Source organism: Vigna angularis, chromosome 3, assembly GCF_016808095.1.
Source record: "Vigna angularis cultivar LongXiaoDou No.4 chromosome 3, ASM1680809v1, whole genome shotgun sequence".
NCBI lineage: Eukaryota > Viridiplantae > Streptophyta > Magnoliopsida > Fabales > Fabaceae > Vigna > Vigna angularis.
This window is the reverse complement of record NC_068972.1, coordinates 16,852,469-16,874,611: the sequence shown is the minus strand read 5'-3', so window position 1 is coordinate 16,874,611 and position 22,143 is coordinate 16,852,469. Positions and strand designations below refer to the sequence as shown.

The 22,143-nt window shown below is 32.9% G+C and overlaps 1 protein-coding gene across 1 annotated transcript; it reads left to right on the top strand.

The window, feature by feature from the left end:
• Window positions 1–2,878: 2,878 nt before the first annotated feature.
• LOC108326118 (ABC transporter B family member 11) lies at window positions 2,879–8,873 on the top strand. Its single transcript, XM_017559394.2, has 13 exons — window positions 2,879–3,228; window positions 3,388–3,720; window positions 3,838–3,892; window positions 3,991–4,166; window positions 4,294–4,515; window positions 4,652–4,890; window positions 5,037–5,562; window positions 5,661–5,934; window positions 6,142–7,010; window positions 7,106–7,372; window positions 7,501–7,764; window positions 7,867–8,160; window positions 8,306–8,873. The coding sequence occupies exons 2-13, from the start codon at window positions 3,415–3,417 to the stop codon at window positions 8,660–8,662; spliced, it is 3,849 nt and encodes a 1,282-aa protein (XP_017414883.1). The 5' UTR covers window positions 2,879–3,228; window positions 3,388–3,414; the 3' UTR covers window positions 8,663–8,873.
• Window positions 8,874–22,143: the final 13,270 nt, after the last annotated feature.

The following is a 22,143-nucleotide window of genomic DNA, read 5'->3' as shown; positions in this document are numbered from 1 at the left end:
ATGATGCTGCCAAAGATGATGTGGGCTTCCTCCTCCCGATCACTCTGAAGCTGCTCAAGATACCATCGCCCACTAGAACTATAATTTAATTTAATTTTGTAAATATTTAAAACAATTTTTTGTTTTTGCTTGCTGGTCGATCCTATTGCAATCGATTTTCTAGGACATAAGCTAATCGTGATAGGATCGACGTTTTTTGTACACAACTCTTACAGTTTGAATTTATAAGATAATTGTTTGCTTGTTCATTCTTATTTTTAAGATCTTGACCGTTACTTGATTAGTGTACGCTTATTATCGCTTGATTGCTATTTATATTTAACACAGTCATTTGGGAGGAGTATGTAATTGAATACTTTCTATGTTTTTTATGCGTTGAGGAATATGTAATTAAGGTTCACAGTTGAACGCGCCCTTAAACATATTCTTTATATGCTCAGTAGTAGTTTATGGGTGAATGCGCCCTTGACCGAGTTTCATACAATTGGTAGTCATTCAATTAAAAGAAAAATTAAATAGTTAAAAATTATAAAATCTTTTAATACCAATATATAGAAAAAAAAGTTTAATAAAAGTTCAATTAAAAATACAAAAAAAATATGAGAGACTTAAAATTTAAATAAGTATAATATTATATCTTAAAGCATTAATTATTAATTATAAGTTAAATTTCAATCATGTTAATTATAATTTAACAGTAATTAATTAAGACAGATAAATGATATTATTATTTATTGAAATAAAACTATGAATTAATTGAAGAGTGATGCTCCCTCCACCACCTCATCTTCTCCCGTCAATTTTTTTATTAAATTCTAAATTTATTTTTTTTACTTTTTACTTTTATCAATTTTACTTTTTATTTTTTAAAATCTTAATCTCAATTCTCTTTCACTTTCAATTTCCCTTTTACTATCAGCAGCACAAGCTCCCGTCCCCCACTGTCACTTTCTCTCTTTTTCTTAATTTTCACTTCCGTTGACATAAAATTTGACAAAAAAAAGAAGATTAACTGAAATAACTATTTTTCTTTTATTCACTTTTTATTTTGTACTCAACAAACATACTTCTCTTTCATTGCACCATTGTAAGCACGGATGTAATTTTAAGCATAGATTTTCAAGTTTAGTTCTTTAAAGACAAGGAAGTGGAGAAGAAATTTTTAGCAGATTATATTATGGAATCATGATACTTCAAAACTCATCAGAAGTTATAAATGTTTTAAATTTATACCATACAGAATTAACTTTTTCTGTCAAATTTTGTGTTAACAAGAGTAAAAATTAAGAGAAAGAGAGAAAGTGACAGTGAGGAGTGAGGACTTGCTGCTGATAGTGAAAAAGAAAGTGAAAATGAGAAAGAATTGAAATTAGAGTTTTAAAAAATAAAAAAGTAAAATTGATAAAATTAAAAAATAAAAAGTAAAAAATAAAAAGGATAAATTTAGAATTTAAAAAAGATAGGAGAAGATGATTGGTGAAAGGAGGATAAATCTTAATTGAAAATTTAAAACATATATATGTGAATGCCATGTTGGTTCACGTTGTGACTTTGCACGATACACGGTCTTTGATTTGGCTAATCATGATACACACTATATCTAAGTTCTAATTATATTTTAATATATATATTATATATCAAACATAGTCACGAGATTTGTGCATCTAAAATCATCTCAATCTGTATAATCACTGTATAATCATGATAACATTACCTCAAACTATTATAAATACTTGCTTGATATCATTAAACTACAGTGCTTATGATTATATCTGTTGGTAACACCATATCATGTTAAAAAGCACATGGCGGTCAAGGCTTGCGAGAATCAACTATGATTAAAAGAGATTAAGACTTAAAATATATTAATATAACATTAAGCAAATTAATGAGAGTGATTATCTTTATGATTTGTATTTAATTAGATAAAAATAAACTTTAATCTAAAAAACACACTTTACTAAATAATTAATGAATAATTAATAAAATAATCATTATTACAGTATTTAATATAGACACACTGATATTTGAATTTAAAAATATCTGACTTTGAAGATGGAAAGACAAAGAGAAAACCTTTCTGTGAAATTTTTATTGGATATTTTCGATCCTAAGAAAAATACATATAAAGATAATAATTTAATTAATTTATCATATTAAGAGATTAATTAATTAAAATTTAAAATAGCTCATTAATTAATCTCTTTCTGAACATTCAATGCAACATTATTTTAGTTTGATTATAGTTGACGGGTTCAGTCAAAACGGGGTGATCCTTATTGTGACCCCTAGAGTGAGGATTCAATGGGAAGTTTAGAGAACGAAATTAAAAATATTTAGTGTATGAGTATATATGTGCGTCAATCTATTCATTCTTGTGTGTCCTTGCGCATCACGGAAGAAGAAGAAGATGATGCTTGCTATTTAAGCAATGGCATATATGTGAACATTTCTACATAACCACCCTCCAACACACAATCTTCTTAATAATACTTTTGTCGAGATCTCAGTAAGAACCATCCTACACTCTTTTTCTTCACACCTTACAATATATATATATACACACACAAAGACGCTTTTCTCTTGCACTTTTCTTTCCAAAGGTAAAAATACAATAAACTTTTTCCTTTCTTTCTTCCTCTCTCTCTACACAATTTGTTGTCTGTTCATACTCACGCGTTGAAACTTGAAACCGGAAACTACTCATTGTGTGTGTTGTAATAATGAAGCATATGATATGGTGGCAAACTTTGACTTAAGTGCACCATTTTTCTTCTTTTCCTTTAACGGTTACTATAACTTTCCGGGGAGAAGAAAAAATGAGTTTTTTTCCTTTTTTTTTCTTTTTGCACTTTGGTAGGTGACAAAATGAAATGAGTTATTAGTTATTCATCCTTTGCTTATTGTCTGGATCTGCGAATTCAAGCCTGCGTTCTTCTTTCTTCTTTTGTCAAACTACCGAAACGGCATGTTTCCAGAAGCTATATATTTGCCTTGAAACTTTTGTTCGAGTTATCAATATCAACCCATACTCTCTTGTTTACATTTATTGCTCTGTTTCCGATAGTCTGAATGAATCTCGAAGCAAACGATTGCTTCACGTCTCCGCGTTCTTGAAGTTTCATTTGGTGAATGCTAGCTGGCTCCTACAACTTGATTTGCATTGAAATATCTCAAGATTCTTCCTTTACAATGAAATTAGTTTCAATCCAAGAAAGAAAGTAGAAGGTCTTTTAGTGTGTTGTTTAGCTTCTTTTTTCTTTTCTACCTATCACCGAGTCCGTAATCTACGTTGTCAATTGCTAGTTATTTGGTTTGTAATTTTGAGGTGTTAAGGTTTTCGGAGTAGTGATTTTTGAATTCATTTTGTTTGTTAATTTTGCGTAGTTGGAGAGTAGAAAGCCCTGATCTGACATGGGTGTGGAGAATGATGAAGAAAGGAAGCATGATGACGCTAGCACGTCAGAGAATCGTGCAGAAAGCAGCACTAATGGGGAAAGAGAAGAAAAGAGTAAACAGAAAGAAAAACCTGAGACAGTTCCATTTTTCAAGCTGTTCGCTTTTGCAGACTCCACTGACATTCTTTTGATGGTTGTTGGGACTATTGGTGCCATTGGGAACGGGATGGGTTTGCCTATTATGACGTTGCTGTTTGGTCAAATGATCGATAGCTTCGGTAGTAACCAGCAAAATGCTAACGTGGTGGAAGCAGTATCCAAGGTAAAAACACAACCGTGTCTTGGTTGGTTAAGATTTTTTTTATTTTGCAATTCGGCTTTTGAAGCCTTGTTACAAGTTATAATGAGATCTTAGGTTGTTTGATTGATAAAACTGCAGGTTTCTCTAAAATTTGTATACTTGGCAGTAGGATCTGGGATGGCAGCGTTTCTCCGTAAGTGTATTTTATCATTACGATGGATCACTTAGGTTTGTGTTGAACCATTTGACTTCTCTAGACACTGAAGTTGAGAGAACCATTTCATTTTTCAGAGGTGACAAGTTGGATGGTCACGGGGGAGAGACAGGCAGCACGAATTAGGGGATTGTATTTGAAAACTATTCTAAGACAAGATATTGTTTTCTTTGATAAGGAAACAAGCACCGGAGAGGTGGTAGGGAGGATGTCAGGTGACACAGTTCTTATTCAAGATGCCATGGGTGAGAAGGTACCTATCATATGCTGCAACCTGCAAAAGATAATTAATTTTGCTGGCTTGAATGCAAATTAGGAGCATAAAGCCACTTTGCATTCAAGCCACTTTGAATCTGCTGAAAATTTGTGCCTTTGAACAGGTTGGGAAATTTCTGCAGCTAATAGCAACTTTCGTTGGGGGATTTACGGTAGCATTTGTCAAAGGGTGGCTTCTTACTTGTGTCATGTTGGCCACTCTTCCACTTCTAGTTTTTTCAGGAGCGTCCATGGCATTAATCATAGGCAGGATGGCTTCTCGAGGTCAGACAGCTTATGCAAAAGCTTCACATGTAGTCGAACAGACAATTGGCTCAATAAGAACCGTATGTTTTTTTGTTAAAAACCTGAGAAGATATCTGCGGAATTCTATAATTTCTCGGTTGAATGTACTAATTTCTTGTTGCTTACGTCTTGACATTGTATGATAATCTTGTTTTATTTCCCTATGAATATTTCCAGGTTGCATCCTTTACTGGGGAAAAGCAAGCTGTAAATAATTATAGCAAATTTCTTGTGGATGCTTACAAATCAGGAGTGAGTGAAGGTTCCATTGCTGCAGTGGGCCTAGGCACGGTTATGTTGGTGATATTTGGTGGTTATGCTTTGGCTGTATGGTTTGGCGCAAAAATGATTATGGAAAAAGGATATAATGGGGGCACGGTGATTAATGTGATTATTTCCTTCCTAACTGCTTCGATGTAAGTAGCATTTTATTTTAAAGTATTTCCTCTGCTAAGGAAGTTTGGGATTCCAATTTTTTTAAACAAAACCAAAAAGTAGCCACATATAGAAATAAATAGATACTTAACTTCTTTACATGATTCTTATATTTTTCATATCATAGGTCACTTGGGCAAGCATCCCCTAGCATGAGTGCTTTTGCTGCAGGTCAGGCTGCAGCTTATAAAATGTTCCAGACTATTGAAAGGAAGCCAGAGATAGATGCCTATGATCCAAATGGAAAAATTCTAGAGGATATTCAAGGAGAAATAGATTTAAGGGATGTTTACTTCAGTTATCCAGCAAGACCCGAGGAACTTATATTTAATGGATTTTCTCTTCATATAGCAAGTGGTACAACTGCAGCGTTAGTTGGACAAAGTGGAAGTGGAAAGTCCACGGTTATCAGCTTGATAGAAAGATTCTATGATCCACAGGCTGGTGAAGTTCTTATTGATGGCATTAACCTGAAAGAATTTCAGCTTAGGTGGATCAGAGGAAAAATTGGCCTTGTCAGCCAGGAGCCCGTGTTGTTTGCCTCTAGCATTAAGGATAATATTGCTTATGGAAAGGAGGGAGCAACAATTGAAGAGATAAGATCTGCATCTGAACTCGCAAATGCTGCTAAATTCATTGATAAACTTCCACAGGTTCTAAGTTATAACCAGTGTACTTCAACTTAAGGCTATTTCTTGATTCGTAATCTGGGAACATGAGTTAACTTTCAACTTTTTACCTTTTTATGCAGGGACTAAACACACTGGTTGGTGAACATGGAACTCAGTTGTCTGGTGGGCAGAAGCAACGCATTGCCATTGCAAGAGCAATCCTAAAAAATCCGAGAATTCTACTTCTGGATGAAGCCACAAGTGCACTTGACGCAGAGTCTGAAAGGATAGTGCAGGAGGCTCTAGACAGGGTCATGGTCAACAGAACAACTGTTGTAGTGGCACATCGTTTGAGTACAGTGAGAAACGCTGATATGATTGCTGTCATTCATAGAGGGAAGATGGTTGAGAATGGTACACACCAGTTCACTGAGAATGTGCTTTCTTTTCGATTTTCATTCGTTGAACTGTTGACCATGTGTGTGTGTGTGTGTGACTAACTCTTTGATTTTGACTCGTACTTTTGTTTGCGTGTAGAGTATAATTCAAATCTTCTTAATTTTGTTTGCATATATCTTGCTATATCTTGATATATCTTGCTATATCTTGCTTATTAATCAGGAACACACTCAGATTTACTAAAGGATCCTGAGGGAGCTTACTCTCAGCTTATACGCCTACAAGAAATAAGCAAGGAGACTGAACAGAATGCAGACCATCTTGGCAAGAGTGAACTTTCCGCAGAATCTCTTAGACAATCTAGTCAAAGGAGATCACTTCGAAGATCTATTAGCAGGGGGTCATCCTTAGGGAATAGTAGCCGTCATTCATTTTCAGTTTCCTTCGGTTTACCCACTGGTGTTAACGTTTCTGATCCTGAACATGAAAGGTCAACGCCCAAAGAAAAAGCACCAGAGGTTCCACTCAGCCGCCTTGCTTCCCTTAACAAGCCAGAGATTCCAGTTCTTCTACTTGGATGTGTAGCTGCCATAATAAATGGTGTTATACTTCCAATATTTGGCCTGCTGGTTTCCAGTGTCATCAAGACATTTTATGAACCATTTGATAAGATGAAGAAGGACTCCCACTTTTGGGCACTGATGTTTATGACCCTTGGTATTGTATCGTTTCTCATAATTCCTGCCCGAGGATACTTTTTCTCCGTGGCAGGAAGTAAGTTAATCCAACGTATCAGGCTAATGTGTTTCGAGAAGGTTGTCAACATGGAGGTTGGTTGGTTTGATGAGCCTGAAAACTCAAGTGGTTCAGTAGGTGCAAGGCTTTCAGCAGATGCTGCTTCAGTGCGTGCCCTTGTTGGTGATGCCCTAGGACTAGTGGTTCAAAATTTAGCCTCTGCAGTAGCCGGTTTGATCATTGCTTTTGTCGCATCTTGGCAGCTGGCACTAATTATTCTTGTCTTGATTCCCTTGATCGGAGTAAATGGATATGTTCAAATGAAATTCATGAAGGGATTCAGTGCAGATGCAAAGGTTAGTCTTATTTTCAATAGCTGCACAAAGTTATAAAAGTAACTATTATCCAGGCAATGAGATAAATTTTCAGTAATGAATGTTTGTCGCTGCAGATGATGTACGAAGAAGCAAGCCAAGTTGCTAATGATGCAGTTGGAAGCATAAGAACGGTTGCTTCTTTCTGTGCTGAAGACAATGTTATGGAACTATACAGGAAGAAATGTGAGGGTCCCATGAAAACAGGGATACGGCAAGGGTTGATCAGCGGATCAGGATTTGGGGTTTCATTTTTCTTACTGTTTTGTGTTTATGCAACCAGTTTCTACGCAGGAGCTAGACTTGTTGAAGCTGGAAAGACAACCTTCTCGGGTGTTTTCCGGGTATCTAACTCCTTCATACTCGTAACATTCATTATATACTTTTGAGGGGGAAGTGAGTGTATAAAGAGTATTAGATTTCAACGTTAGGTTTTACTTCCTAAAATTGTATCTGTTTTCATCTTTTGCAGGTTTTCTTTGCATTAACTATGGCAGCGATTGGAATTTCCCAATCAAGCTCCTTTGCTCCTGACTCGAGCAAAGCCAAGACAGCTACTGCTTCAATATTTGGAATAATCGATAAGAAGTCGGAGATAGACCCGAGTGATGAGTCTGGCACCACATTGGATAGTGTTAAGGGAGAAATTGAGCTTCGTCATGTGAGCTTCAAATATCCTTCTAGGCCTGACGTACAGATTTTCCGTGACCTCAGCTTGACCATCCATTCTGGCAAGGTAGAGTTTGAGTTTTATACTTCTAATCAATCTCAGTTCAATAGTTTAGCTTAAGCATATGTGCGTAGCGGCTAATGATCACCATTAAAACTGTCGTTTCAGACAGTAGCTCTTGTTGGTGAAAGTGGAAGTGGGAAATCCACTGTGATTGCCTTATTGCAAAGATTCTATGATCCTGATTCAGGGCAAATCACACTTGATGGGATAGAAATTCGTGAGTTACAGCTCAAGTGGTTAAGACAGAAGATGGGCCTCGTAAGCCAGGAGCCAGTTTTGTTCAATGAAACAATACGTGCCAATATTGCCTATGGAAAAGGAGGCAATGCTACTGAAGCAGAAATCACAGCTGCAGCAGAATTGGCTAATGCCCATAAATTCATTAGTGGCTTACAACAGGTAAAGCACTGGCAAGCATTTTCTTAGCTTCTTTTATGTTATCATGTCTTTGCAACGTCTCCAAGTAGACCTCTATCGTATTGGCTGAACTGTTCTTATTGTCAAATGTGTTTGACTTCACGCTTTACATTCCCTACCATGACAGGGTTATGATACTTTAGTGGGGGAGAGGGGAACCCAATTATCTGGTGGACAAAAGCAACGAGTAGCCATTGCACGAGCCATAATAAAAAGTCCAAAGATATTGCTGCTTGATGAGGCGACGAGTGCATTAGATGCAGAGTCAGAAAGAGTTGTTCAAGATGCATTAGACAAAGTCATGGTGAACAGAACCACTGTGGTGGTGGCACATCGTCTATCCACAATAAAAAATGCAGATGTGATTGCTGTTGTAAAAAATGGAGTCATAGTGGAAAAAGGAAAACATGAAGCACTCATTAACATCAGTGGTGGATTTTATGCTTCCTTAGTCCAACTTCACACAAGTGCTTCAACAGTATGAGTTTTGCCAGTCTAATTCCATTCTTTCTCTTTTTTTCTTCATAAGATCCATACCTACCTTTACCTTTTCAATTAGGATATTTTATTCATTTTACATCACTGCTGCAATATATTGTCAATGACAACAGATAACCAAAAATATGTAAGAAGGATGGAAAAATATCTGCAATAGTTTTTTAAGCAATATAGTAATATTTTATGATTGATATTGATCCAGTCGTCTTTTACCTTTCATACACTCGTTGGGGCCCACAGATCTCAGTGTATGTAGTTTTCCAACTTAGTCAAACTATGTTCTGCTTTTTAATCATATAATTGGCTTTGGTCCTACCCATTATTTCTTTACTTATTATGCTTAGAGATGTTGTCACTTTGGTTGGGGTGAATAAATATTAAGAAGAGGATTATCCGTAGCAAACATTACTAGTAATTATTTTTATGTTTGTATTCTTAGCAGATAGCACTGTTATAACCATCACTCAATTTCTTTATATCAATTTTGGTGCATCATACAAGTGAGGTGTTCTACTATCAGGGGAATTGTCTTGATACTTCTAATAAGCCAAGCTCATGATTTTTACACTAACCATATATGTTTATGGATTTCATTTCTTCCAATCTCGACTTTCCCATTTTCACTCTAACTTGACATTTTATTGTAATTTAATTCCATCTCAATTTTCAGTTGCCCGATTTCAATTCTTACAGCAAAAATTAAATATTTAAAATTAATAAATTTAATTATCAAACTTCAACTATCATTACTACACAGGTAAAAACAAATAATAACACCTACACCAACTAATTCTTTGACTTTAGGTATACCATATTATATGTAAAACGGATCAAAATCATTCAAACCTTATTCTACGAGGACACGTTTGTTTCAAACTAAGGTATAGCAAGTTAAGAAACAGGACAAAACAAAATTTATTATACCATAAACAAACAAATAAACAAAAAAAGTACCAAGTTGACAACATTACTTTTCACTCATTCTTACAACATAAACTTAAATACTCATTCAATAAAAACAAACTTCATTCCCGCCTATAAATGAGATATTCCTGTAGAGGAAATTCCTCGAATAAATAATGAATTATTGGTAATCACTTTATCTCCCTAAGAATAATCTTTTTATTTTCAACAATATTCCTGGTCCAAACAATATTCTTAGTAATTCATATATTTTTTAATACATATCTTCGATTAAAATAAAAAGTAGAAATAAAGAGATAAGTGAGTTATAAAAGTATGTGTGGTGCTAAGATGAATAGATAAGAATGAATAATAGAAACGTCATGGATGACGAAACTGCATTGATTATTATAAGGAGGAAAAGGTGGAAATTAACCTTCCAAAAGGTTACGTTTCGTGCTTGCCACTTGGTGAACATATGTCTATTGAAATATAGAAAGTTATTAGCGTACAAATTAAAAGTTTATGACTTAATTAATCCATCAGACATATCCCGTGAAACACCAGCTAATTCTAGGTCTACACAGTTATTGAGGCATTCTTTGTACCAATTTTTAAATAGCAAATTATAAAGATTTTGTCATAATTGTATGACTATGTATTGAAACTGCTAGAAATAAATAGTCACAAGGGAACTGATTTTCTTAAAGATTAATTAATTTTTCAAAAAGTTATCAATTTAAGTATATTTTTAATTGAATTTTTATTAACCTTTTATTAATTATTAAATTAAATATTTTTCAATTAAATATTTTTCAATTAGATATGTGCTCTAATATTTTATTAAGTAGGTTTGATGCCGATATTATATTTTCTTTATCTGTACATGAAGAGAAATATGAAATTTTCTAATTAATATAAAATTATATTTTATTTTTATTTTATTAAGAAGGTAACTGTTTCTTATTATTGTAAATAATGATATACAAGTTATTAAAAATCACTACGTATTTGTCTACATATTTATCATATAAGATGTTTTCAATTAAAGTAATAAAAATTTATTTATAATTTAACATTAATCATAATATTATTTTATCTTATTTATAAAATCTCAAATTTAACATTCATAAACATAATTTGTAAAATGATAAAGTATATCACAATCTAAATAATTAGAATAAACTTGAAGAGATTGACTGTTTATAAGTGTGTTTTCGTTTGAATGGAAGATGAAGATAAACTATTATAATTTTAATATTATTGTTCGAATTTCTTTTAAACTTTATTTTTTGGAATAAATTGGAAAAGTATGAGTTGTTTATAGTAAGAGGTTTAAAGAATAATTCTGATGTACTATTTCAAATAGTATATACATAAAAGGATTCTATTTCTTCATCCATTAAATGGAATAACATTTGCACAAATTATAATAATACCTAAATTATAATTAACACAATATTTGATTGTTTAATATTTCCTAGTAGAATATTTTTTATATCTTAACATCCGTACTCAAGTTGGTGCATGGATATCACACATTCCTAATTTGAATAGAAACTCATTAAACACTCTGCTTGACACGGTGAGAACATCAGCTAGTTGTAATTCTGATCTTACAAAGGAAAAGGAAACTATTTGAGCTTCAAGCTTCTCTTTGATGAAATGTCTATCAATCTCCATGTGCTTTGTTCTATCATGTTGCGTAGGATTTTGAGTAATTGCTATAACCGATGTATTGTCACAGTACAAACTCATAGTTTCATTTGGTTTAAAGCCCTACATACTGTTTTTTACTCCTACAAAAGTAAAGTATCCAGAGATAGATTTTCTATCATCTTTTGAACCTGTCCAATATGCATCAATGTACCCTTCTACCTTTAAGTTTCTATAATTTGAGAACAATTTTTTTTTTCTGAGTGAACTTCAAATATCTCAAAATCCTCTCAACAACATCCATATGAAGCTTTCGTGGGTCATGCATAAATTGATTAACAACATTCACTGCATAGGTGATATCTGTACGTGTATGGAACAAATAAATTAATTTTTCTACTAGCCTTTGATATCTCTTTGTCTATGCTTGCTGAATTTGAGCATTAAAAGAGTTTATGAATTTGTTCAATTGGTGTATCAAATGGTTTACTTCCAAGAAACCCAATTTCCAATAGTAAATCAATAATATATTTTCTTTGGCATAGGAAAATACCATGTTTTGATCTAGTTACTTCATTATCCAAAAAAAAATTGAAGTTTCTAAGTTGTTTCATCTCAAATTCAGATGCAAGATATTCTTGTAAACTAAAAATCTCATCTCGATCATTTTCTGTAACAATCATGTCATCTACATATATAATTAAAACTGTAATTTTTTCTTTTCCTCTTTTTAAAATTAAGGTATTATCAGAGTTACTTGATTTATAGCCAAAAACCTTTGTAAACTTGGTAAAATATGAAAAAAATATAATTTTCCTTTTTCCTCTTTATAATTGTTTAATATAATAGTTGACTTTAGCAAGATATTCAAGAAGGAATATTCATTAGATTCTTATATCTACCAATACAATTCTAATACAACACATAATTTAATTAAATATAAGTTTCAATAAATTTTAATTGTTTTATAAATTTGTATACTTTATTAATTTAAAAAAACTTAGGTGCTCATTGTTGGGTCTATCGAGGAGGAGGTTCCATGTGGGTTACACAAACACCAATAACATCTGAGTCAACTATATAAGGGATGAACACCACTATTTACCCAAAACCTTAAGGCAATGAGTCTTTCATCTTTATATACTGCTCTACTTTCTTATTTCTATCCAATGTGGGACTTGGACTCACTTGGATTTCAAACAATCTCCCCCTCAAGGGTGAGTCCCTTCCACATAGGTACACTCCCCCTCCAGCGGAAGCATTCCCAACCAACCACAACTACGAGTAGCCCTTTCCAACCGCCGTATCTTAACGGAACTTGCTTACACTAGTACAAAATTGGGCTTTAACGTCACCCCGTAGACGTCAAACCACAAAATAACCTAAGGAAATTATTGATCGGTGGCATTTTCGTAAATAAGTGGGCATATAGACGTCAGTTAGGATGGGCCCTGACGTCTATAATATTATAGACGTCGAGGCCCCTCCTAACCGACATCTTAATGCTTGAGAGGTAGGTGAAAAGTCATTTTTTTCCGCCTTAGAGACGTCCGATCCCGCCACCCCGACGCACTTAATCGTCTTCCTTCTCGTCTTTTCTCTGATACCCTTTGCCAGGAAGACTTTCGGTATAGGGATCATTATACTCGTCCGAGTCGGTCACCAAGATAAACCATCGGCTCTGATACCATTGTTAGATCTGTCGAGGAGGAGGTTACCTGTGGGTTACACAAACACCAATAACATCTGAGTCAACTATATAAGAGATGGACACCACTCTTTACCCAAAACCTTAAGGCAATGAGTTAATGGGTTTTTCATCTTTATATACTGTTCTACTTTCTCATTTCTATCCAATGTGAGACTTAGACTCACACTTAAATTTCCAACACTCATTTTTGACCCAGAACAAGTAATAAGTTGATTGACATTTTGGAAGAAATTAAAGAAAAAAAAAACGAGAATTGATTGGTGAGTCAAAATTGAGAATAGAAAAATAACGGGTCATCTTATTAATAGTAAATTCAAATAATAAAATATTTAAGTGAAAATAAGAAATATTTTAAACATTCAATAAAATAAAAATATTTGATAAAATTTAATTAAAAATAATTAATCATACAGGGAAGATAAACATTTTAAGAAAAAAAAAAGAGTTGTATTAAACTGTTAACCATAAAGAATCGATTTATTATATAAACAGAAGAAAAAAAAGTTGTTTAAATCATAGAGAGAAAATTATAAAAGTAAATTATTTGATTAACGGACTTTATTTTAGTAAGTTAATATAACACATTAATTTTAAAAAATGAAATAAATTTAACCAATATTCAAAAATTTGAAAATGAGGCATTCAATAATGGGATAAAAAGATAAGCCACTAGAAAGTTTGGAAACTTGATGTTGGTTAAATATTAGATTGGCTTCATGGTCGAAGATTTACGTAGTACTGAGGTATTCACACACGTCATCTTTATAGTTTTAAATTTAGCTGGTGCGTTTTTGGTATGTAAAACAGTTTATTTGGGTTCGTTTTGGGAGAAGAATAAAACATATTTTAGTTCTTCAAGATTTGCTTTTGTTGTCCATGTGTTATGAAGCTGAGGTGCCGTTTACGCGAAGCTCTTAATAAAATCGAATTTTACATAGCACAAGTAAGATTCGCCAGATGTAAGGATCATTGTCAAAAGGAATAGAAAAATGTAATTGTTTATTTATAAAACTTTGGATAAAGGTGCATTGAATATTGGACTGTATTATATAAATCTATTCAACTTCCATTTTGTGATGGATACTTGTTACGTGAGAAAGAAATATATTAATCTTGTAATAATGTAATATATAATAAATGTTAACAATGATCATGATGGTTCTTACATGAGATATTGAGCACGTGACAAGATCTTAAATGTGGTTTGAGAGTTTTTGTTATTTGGAAAGAGTTTTGTTGTTGTTGTTGTTGTTGAAAGAGAGGAGATTTACTTGTAAAAAGTCTACAACACACGTTAGTAAGAAAATTGATATTTACGAGAATAAATATTTTTTGAAAAATACTAATTATATTTATAGAATCAATATAGGTTGTGAACCTATATTTCTATTAAAATAATATTTATATGAAGAGTATAATAATAATGTAATAAATAATAATAGAACGATAAATAATAACCAACACATCAAACTGTTATAATCCAAATAGGAGTAGATTTGAGCTACTCCATAATGAAGAAGCTTAAGGAGTCTTATTAGCTCGTGTTCTTTAATATTCTTATTGGGTCGGGTAGAAACATAAGTATCCCAGTCTTGGGAGTTTGGTTTGGTGTATTTGATCATGTCAACCTTTAGTTGGCTTGAGCCGACTTGTGGAATTTGCAAATGGATTGGCCATTCAGCTGAGTTCATAATATAGTTGGGTCATTCAGTCGTATAATGTCTTTCTCGACTAAGTTGATTTGCTTTGAGCTCCTTGAGATTTCTACTAACTTTAGGCAGTTTGACAATCTCTCACTTGGTTCCTAATGGGTTATCTGCTTTTTGGGACGTGCAATGGAATATTAGGACTGTAACACCCAAATATTTTAAAGGGTATTACTGATAGTAGAGACTAAATTAATTTGATATCTCATATAAACAATCAAACTTTATTTCAATTACTCCAAAGTACAATACCAAACTTACAAACTTTAAACAATATAGTCTTCATCATTGAAATTTCAACTTATAAGTTTTACACAACATAATCTTCCCAATACAAATTTATTCTTTTTACAAAAATCCCTGAAAGTTTTTCCCCGCATCTCTCTCATCTCTAAGCTTTTTCAACCGCATCTGCAACATTATCTAATCACATATAACATGAGTTATATGATCATAGAACAAACAAATAAGGGTAAGCCAACCATATCATATCAATCATTAAACTTGTAGTAAGAATAGTTCAAACATGTATTTCTACAATTACTAAAATATCATTACCCCGATGTCATTAATTCATCATTATCAAAATCAACTTCCTCAATTTCATAAACCTTACAATTTTACCATGCTTACTCACGAAGCCTTATGGTCAGACCGCTCTCTGCCTGCTTCCTTAAGCCTCACCTGTATACTATGTATTACTCTCTAAAGCCTTATGGTCAGACCTCTCTCTGCCTGCTTCTATAAAACTTATGAGCCACATATTTATGTCAAAGCCTTATGGTCAGATCACTTGCTGCCTGCTTTCATAAACCTCAGGTGTTACTTTGCTCATATCAAGCTCCCATGGTATAAACCGAACATACTACTTCCCGTAGGAAACATCATTTCATAAGCAATGATTTCTTATATCTACTCCAACATTTCATCAAATCAACATTTCATACCCTCTTATCCACTCCAACATTTCATCAAATCAACAATTCATAACATCTTCTCCGCATAACTCAATCATGTTCATTCTCTAATCATAATTTGACAATAACCTATTTTGGTGTCAATAAATTAAACATATTGCCAGATATCATACTTCATATTATAAACTCATTTTGACCATACCGAGTATAACTCAACATATTTTCACCAAACAAAGATCATGGATCAACCAAAATATATCAACATATCTTAGGAACTACATATTAAAGTCTGGGCTCAATGTAATGATAAACAAAATATATATGAAATTTTTACCATGATAATATTATGCATCTACAATCAACTTGTTTTATTTTATTTTCATCCTAGTAGAGATTTTTCTTTACCCCAATTGGTCACCGGAGAGGACCCAGATGTCTGAACGCATCAAACTCACCTTCGACGCCAGCACATATGACTAGTCACAACTGACTGGACCAGGCCAGGGCTGCTCTATGATCAGGGATGTGCCAACTCAGGTTTTTAAGGTTCCTCTATCCTACCAACAAAGGGAGGCCTTCAATAATTAACAATTTATTTATTTAATTTATCTGCCTTGTTTTCTTATGCTCTAAATCTTAAAATGCCTAATTTTACTTCCTCTCACAACAACCTCAAACACTGTATATATATTTAATACCCATATACAAGCTATTACAGAACCCTTATTCCAAACCTTCCAACAAGATTAATTTCAGCCAACAAACTCATTCAATAAATTCATCACAATAAACATCCATAATAGAATTCATACAAGATAATTATAAACAATTAACAATAATAAAACATTACTATAAATGGTCATAGAAGAATACAATATTTGACAATCATAAAAATAATCTTAATATAAAAATTCATGGGGAAACAAGAAGTTGAATCTGGCAGAGCCGGTTAGACAACTTCTAATCCATCCATCAATACAATATAATTAAATAACAAGAACAATACATGTCTGGGGAAATAAGAAGTTGAATCTGGCAGAGCCGGTTAGACAACTTCTAATCCTTCCAAAAATGCAATAAAATAAATAAGCAAAGAAATAAATAGTTTGGGGAAACAAGAAGTTGAATCTGGCAGAGCCGGTTAGACAACTTCTAATCCTTCCAAAAATGTAATAAAATAAATACGGAAGGAAATAAAAAGTTTGGGGAATCAAGAAATTGAATCTGGCAGAGCCGGTTAGACAATTTCTAATCCTTCCAAAAAACAATAAAAATAAATAAGGAAAACAATAAAATGTTTGGGGAAACAAGAAATTGAATCTGGCAGAGCCGGTTAGACAATTTCTAATCCTTCCAAAATACAAAAATAAACCACTAATAACATACAATTGGCATAACATAATTAACATCATATTTTACAACTATCACACTTGGATATTAACACAAAACATACTCTTATTTAAAATTCAAAATCATACAGAAACAAAATACTCCATATTCAAGATTTAAAATCAGACAAAAGAAAAATTATAGCATATTCAAGACTCAAGATAATACAAAAAGAAATACTCAAAGTTAGCTTCCCTTACCTCTATTCCAGACTTAGTTTCCTCTTCTCAAACCGTTCTCCGGAAACTTCCAGAATTTCTCCTCTTTAACTATAATTTCCTCCAACTCTCTTCTCTCACAATTTCTCTAGAATTTTGGTGCAAATTTTCAGCCTCCCCCCCTTGGTTATTTATAGCCAAAAAATTTTACTATTCATTTTTTACTATTCATTTTTACTATTCACTTTTACTATTCATTTTTACTATTCAAAAATTATTTTTTATTCATCATTCTTATCTCTGAATGATTAATTCTACGTGGAGTGTTCTCTTCCACAATTTATTTTAATATATTTTTTTTTAACTATTCACTATTCACTATTTACTATTTACTATTCACTATTCACTATTCACTTTTCTTAAAAAAAAATCCTAAATAAGTTATCAAAAATTTGAAGCTCTCCCTCTAGAATTACTATAACTTTATATCCAAAAATTTACATTTTTCTATCCATTAAAATTATTATTACTAATAAAATGTTAAAATTTACAATTATAAATATATTTTTTTTATGGATCTTACATTTTAACTTACAAATATTTTCAAGGATCTTACAAGGACTCCATTAATTTTGCGTCTTTAGGATTTCTACCGACTTCGAGCAGTTCGACCATCTGTCACTTGGCACTTGCTAGTTTATCTGCTTTTTAGGACGTACTGTGGATCTTGGGACTCAACTAATTTTGCGTCTCGGTGTAGCCTGTGATATTCACGCCTACTAGGCTCTCGTTTGGATTTGCAGGATCATCCACAACTTTCTCTCATTATGTGTTGGGTGTCCTAGATTTCCTTGGCCATGGCCTATGTACTTCAGGGTTGTTGATGTGGTAGGGATTGTCGTACAATCGTCAACATAACAGTAAATAGCATGCTCAATGTATCAAAAGAATTATTCGAGCATGGTGTTAGTGCATAGTCCCACTCTAGGGATAATCCGTCTAAAGTTGTCAGATACAACCTGTTAAAAACTCATTCATCGTGAATATTAATGATAACTTGGGTTTCATAAGCCTTTAGGTGTGTGGCTAGATCGATTGTTCCGTCGTACATTCGAGTATTGATGTCAATTCCACTAGGAATTCGAACCACTTCAGGCATGAAAGGATGGAAGCTCCTGACGCGACCGATTCTATTTCGGGGATCTCTAGTATGTTGGCCTATCCGCTTGTTGGGTGCCTTGTGGAATATGAGATTCCACTAAGTTCGAATCTTAGTTGCGACATCTGAGCATTCCAGGCTCTTATTAGGATTAGAGGAAGCATTCGCGGTTTTCCTCTGTCCTACGCCAGGTTAGCCTACTTCGGTGTCTTTAAGCCCAACGTCGATCATGTTCGGAGTGGCGAGAACATCCTTGAGTGCTTTTTGCTCTATGCTCGATCGACCTGCTCTGATCTCCTTGAGCTCGACATTGAGGGGAATGATCTCGACTCCCAAGCGAATCTCGTTGAGCTGGTAGACTGTCTTGTAGAAATCGCGTAGTGGAATGATTAGTGCGAAGACAAACCAAGAGGGATGTGAATTGAGATATTTAAAAAAACTTAGCCTTTTAAGTAAATTGGTCTTCATATTTTAATTAAGTTCTTTTTTGTCATTTGAGTATTAAAAATATGACGTTAATATGTTAATTTTTTTAATAATATTATTAATTTAAAGTTATAAAGAACAATGAGAGCTCATAAAAGAACTCAAATTCATTCTTTAAATCCAACAACCAAAGATAATATGGGTTCAACTTATCTCTTTTTACATGTTGAATTTGATTGATCCATAAAGTAACCCATAAGGGTGGAGTAGGATTGGATCGAATAATTTGTTTTCTAAAGTCTTTAAACTTAACATGTAAAGTTTTAAATACCAACTTAAACCAATTTCAACTTCATTGATGATCATAGCATGATCACAACTAACATGCTAATTAAACTTTTCAATTACGATTCATTGATAAGTTCAGAAACTATAAAATTTTCATACTAAAGGAATGAAAGTTAATTAATGAATATTCATTTTCATTATAAACTTTATATTATTAGACTCATGAGGCGAAATCAGTATGTTCAACAATTATCTAATAATCCTAAGGTTTTGTTCACTTCAGTGGATTTGGGAGAGAGTCATTGAAGGGATTTGAAGGTAATTTTTTTTTGTTTATTTGAGTGGATTTGGAGGTAAATGAGAATGGATTTAGAAGTAAAGTTCGTGAGAATTAGTATAGGATTTAATTGATGTGACAGATTAAAAAAATTTACTTCCAAATCGACTCTCACTTACCTCCAAATCCACTCAAATAAATAATAAAAAACTTTACTTTCAAATCCTCTCAAATCCCCTCAACCACTCTTCCCCAAATCCATTCAAATGAACAAAGCCTAAAAGCTACCTAGAAGGAGTTTTTCTTTATAAAAACATAAAAACAAGTATAAAAGATTAATTTCGAAATATACAATTTCCATTCCACAATCCTTTTCTTTATCTTCTATATATATTCTTGTGAGGCAATTGTCATTTATTAGAAAAGAAATACTACGTATTACATTTTTCCTATGCGCCAAAAACACCTAACTTTGTGTGGTTCATTATAATAGAAATAGGTTTAAACCCTCATATGGTCCTCGTATTTGTATAGGAATCTCAAGTGGGTCCTCATATTTTCAATTGTCTCAATTCGGTCTATATATTTACAAAATATCTCAATTGGGTCCAAATATTTGTAAAATTGAGCCAATTTTGCCCTAATCGTTAAGTTGTCACAAACGGCGTTAAAATGTGCTGAGATGGATATGCTGAGGTGGATATTTTATTAAAAAAAATATACTGCCAGTGATGACATGGAATTTAATAAATTAAAAAAATTAATACGGTGATGTCAAAATATTTTATTACGTGTTGAGCGTTCTTCTTCTTTTCCCTCTTTTTTTGCTGGTTCTGTTCAAAAGTTGTAGGGAAGAGATGACGCGACTCAGGGAGGCGTCCTTTCTTTCTTTCTTCGCTGGGCCTGGTAGAGTTCCTCCTTTCTCGTGGTGCGGCGAGGCGTTTTGGGTGGATGATTTTGATTTCCTGTTCTGCAGGTTTTGATTCACGACGCAATCCTCTTCCTCTTCTAAGATTGCGATTAGGGTTTCAATTGTTCCTGAAGATTTGGGGGTTTTCTATTCAATCATCTTATTTCTTCTGCAACTTCAGATGTAGGGTTTCATTCCATTTGAAATTGGGTTTCCACGTTCTTGTGGTTCGATTAAGGTTGATGGCTCCGATACGAGATTCGTCTCTGGAATTGAGGGTTATATTTTGAGAAATTTTGGGCTTTTATGCATTTTAAGTTCCTGATTTGGGGTGTTTGTGGGTGGTTGCTGCAAAAGGAACAACCATAGAGGTTGCGGTGATGGATGACCGTGGAGTTTCCAGGCTTGGGATGGACTGGCGGATTTGAGGTGGCCTTGTTGGGCCTGTTGGATCTCGCTGTATGCATCTGGTTTATCCTTCACGAAATTATCAAACAAAAAGGAATAAATAGAAGTGATTATGAGAACCAAAAATGACACATGAGATTCCAGCCGAGAGAGGTGGAGCTTGACCTTGCCGGTGCGAATAAGACGACAAAGCAAATGATGAAACTGAAAACAATGTAAAGAAACATCTTCCACTAGCTCCAGTTTCCCAGTAAATGGTTGAAAGAGGAACTGAGTGCATAACAGAGAAATCCAACAATAGATGAAGCAAGGCATACAAGTTTCAGTACCTTTGATTTCTTCAGCCATCTCAAAATTTGGTTGAGCATGACCATCGTATTCTTTCTCGAGAAAGAGAGCAAGGTTTGCCTTTATCCACCCACAACAAAGAGAGAGCTTCCAAATTGTATAATTTTTTTATTTTTTTTAATTTATTAAATTCTATGTCATCACTGGAAGCATATTTTTTTAATAAAATATTCACCTCAGCATATCCCCTTCAACATATTTTAACATCGTTTGTGACAACTTAAAGGTTAGGACAAAATTGGCTCAATTTTACAAATATTTAGACCGAATTGAGATATTTTGCAAATATATAAACCGAATTGAGATAGTTGAAAATATGAAAACCCACTTGAGATTCTCATACAAATAGGAGGACTATCCGAAAGTTTAAACCAATAGAAATACTACAAATGCCCTTTATACAACTCAATGACAATTTAGTTCTAGAAATATTATACCAAAATCAAATCGATAACTTAAAAACGGGGCAGAGGTACAATAAAAAAAAATCCAGAATTTTACAGAAATATTTCTATTCTATGTATTTTTAGCTTGATCTTTTAATGAAATATCAATATTTTAAAAATATTAATAATTGAAAATAATATTATAACATATTTTAAATTATTCATTACTAATTCAAAATATAATTTATATATTTAAATATATATGAATTTCATTATAATATAACTTAAATAATAAAAATGTACTTACTATGATTTACAACTATATTAAAAATATATTTATATTTACCTTGTACACCAGACATACTAAAATACTATTTATAGAAAATTGTAAATAACTTTGATATAAGTTATCTTAATTTAAACATTATATGATTAACTTAAAAAAATAATCTTAATACTTTTTAATCTTTTATCGTGTCGTGCTTTTTCTGTAAGGCAAAGATATAAAATTGATCAAAACACAAGATGTTCCTAGAACAGAGAATTACACATGTAGAAGAAAAAAAAAATACAAAAATGCAGTCCATTCAAAAATGACAATTGAATCAGACAGCATAAATTTTTCCCTGCACATAGCTTATAGTTCATCACAGAAAACAATTATTTACGAAATAAATAAATATAATACAAAATAAAGAAAAAAAAGGGAAAGAATTAAGCATGAACTTTGCTAGGATATGAACACATCACATCTACAACTTCGTTAAATTTAAAAAACAGCAAAGCATAATAATATTGAGTCCCCCTATGAATATGTATCGCACT

Bases quoted from the DNA above. Each gene is read 5' to 3' on its own strand.
- LOC108326118 (XM_017559394.2), top strand. From the start codon at position 3,415: ATGGGTGTGGAGAATGATGAAGAAAGGAAGCATGATGACGCTAGCACG. The intron at 5,563-5,660 runs GTTCTAAGTTAT...CTTTTTATGCAG, and splicing joins TCATTGATAAACTTCCACAG to GGACTAAACACACTGGTTGG. The intron at 7,011-7,105 runs GTTAGTCTTATT...TTGTCGCTGCAG, and splicing joins GATTCAGTGCAGATGCAAAG to ATGATGTACGAAGAAGCAAG.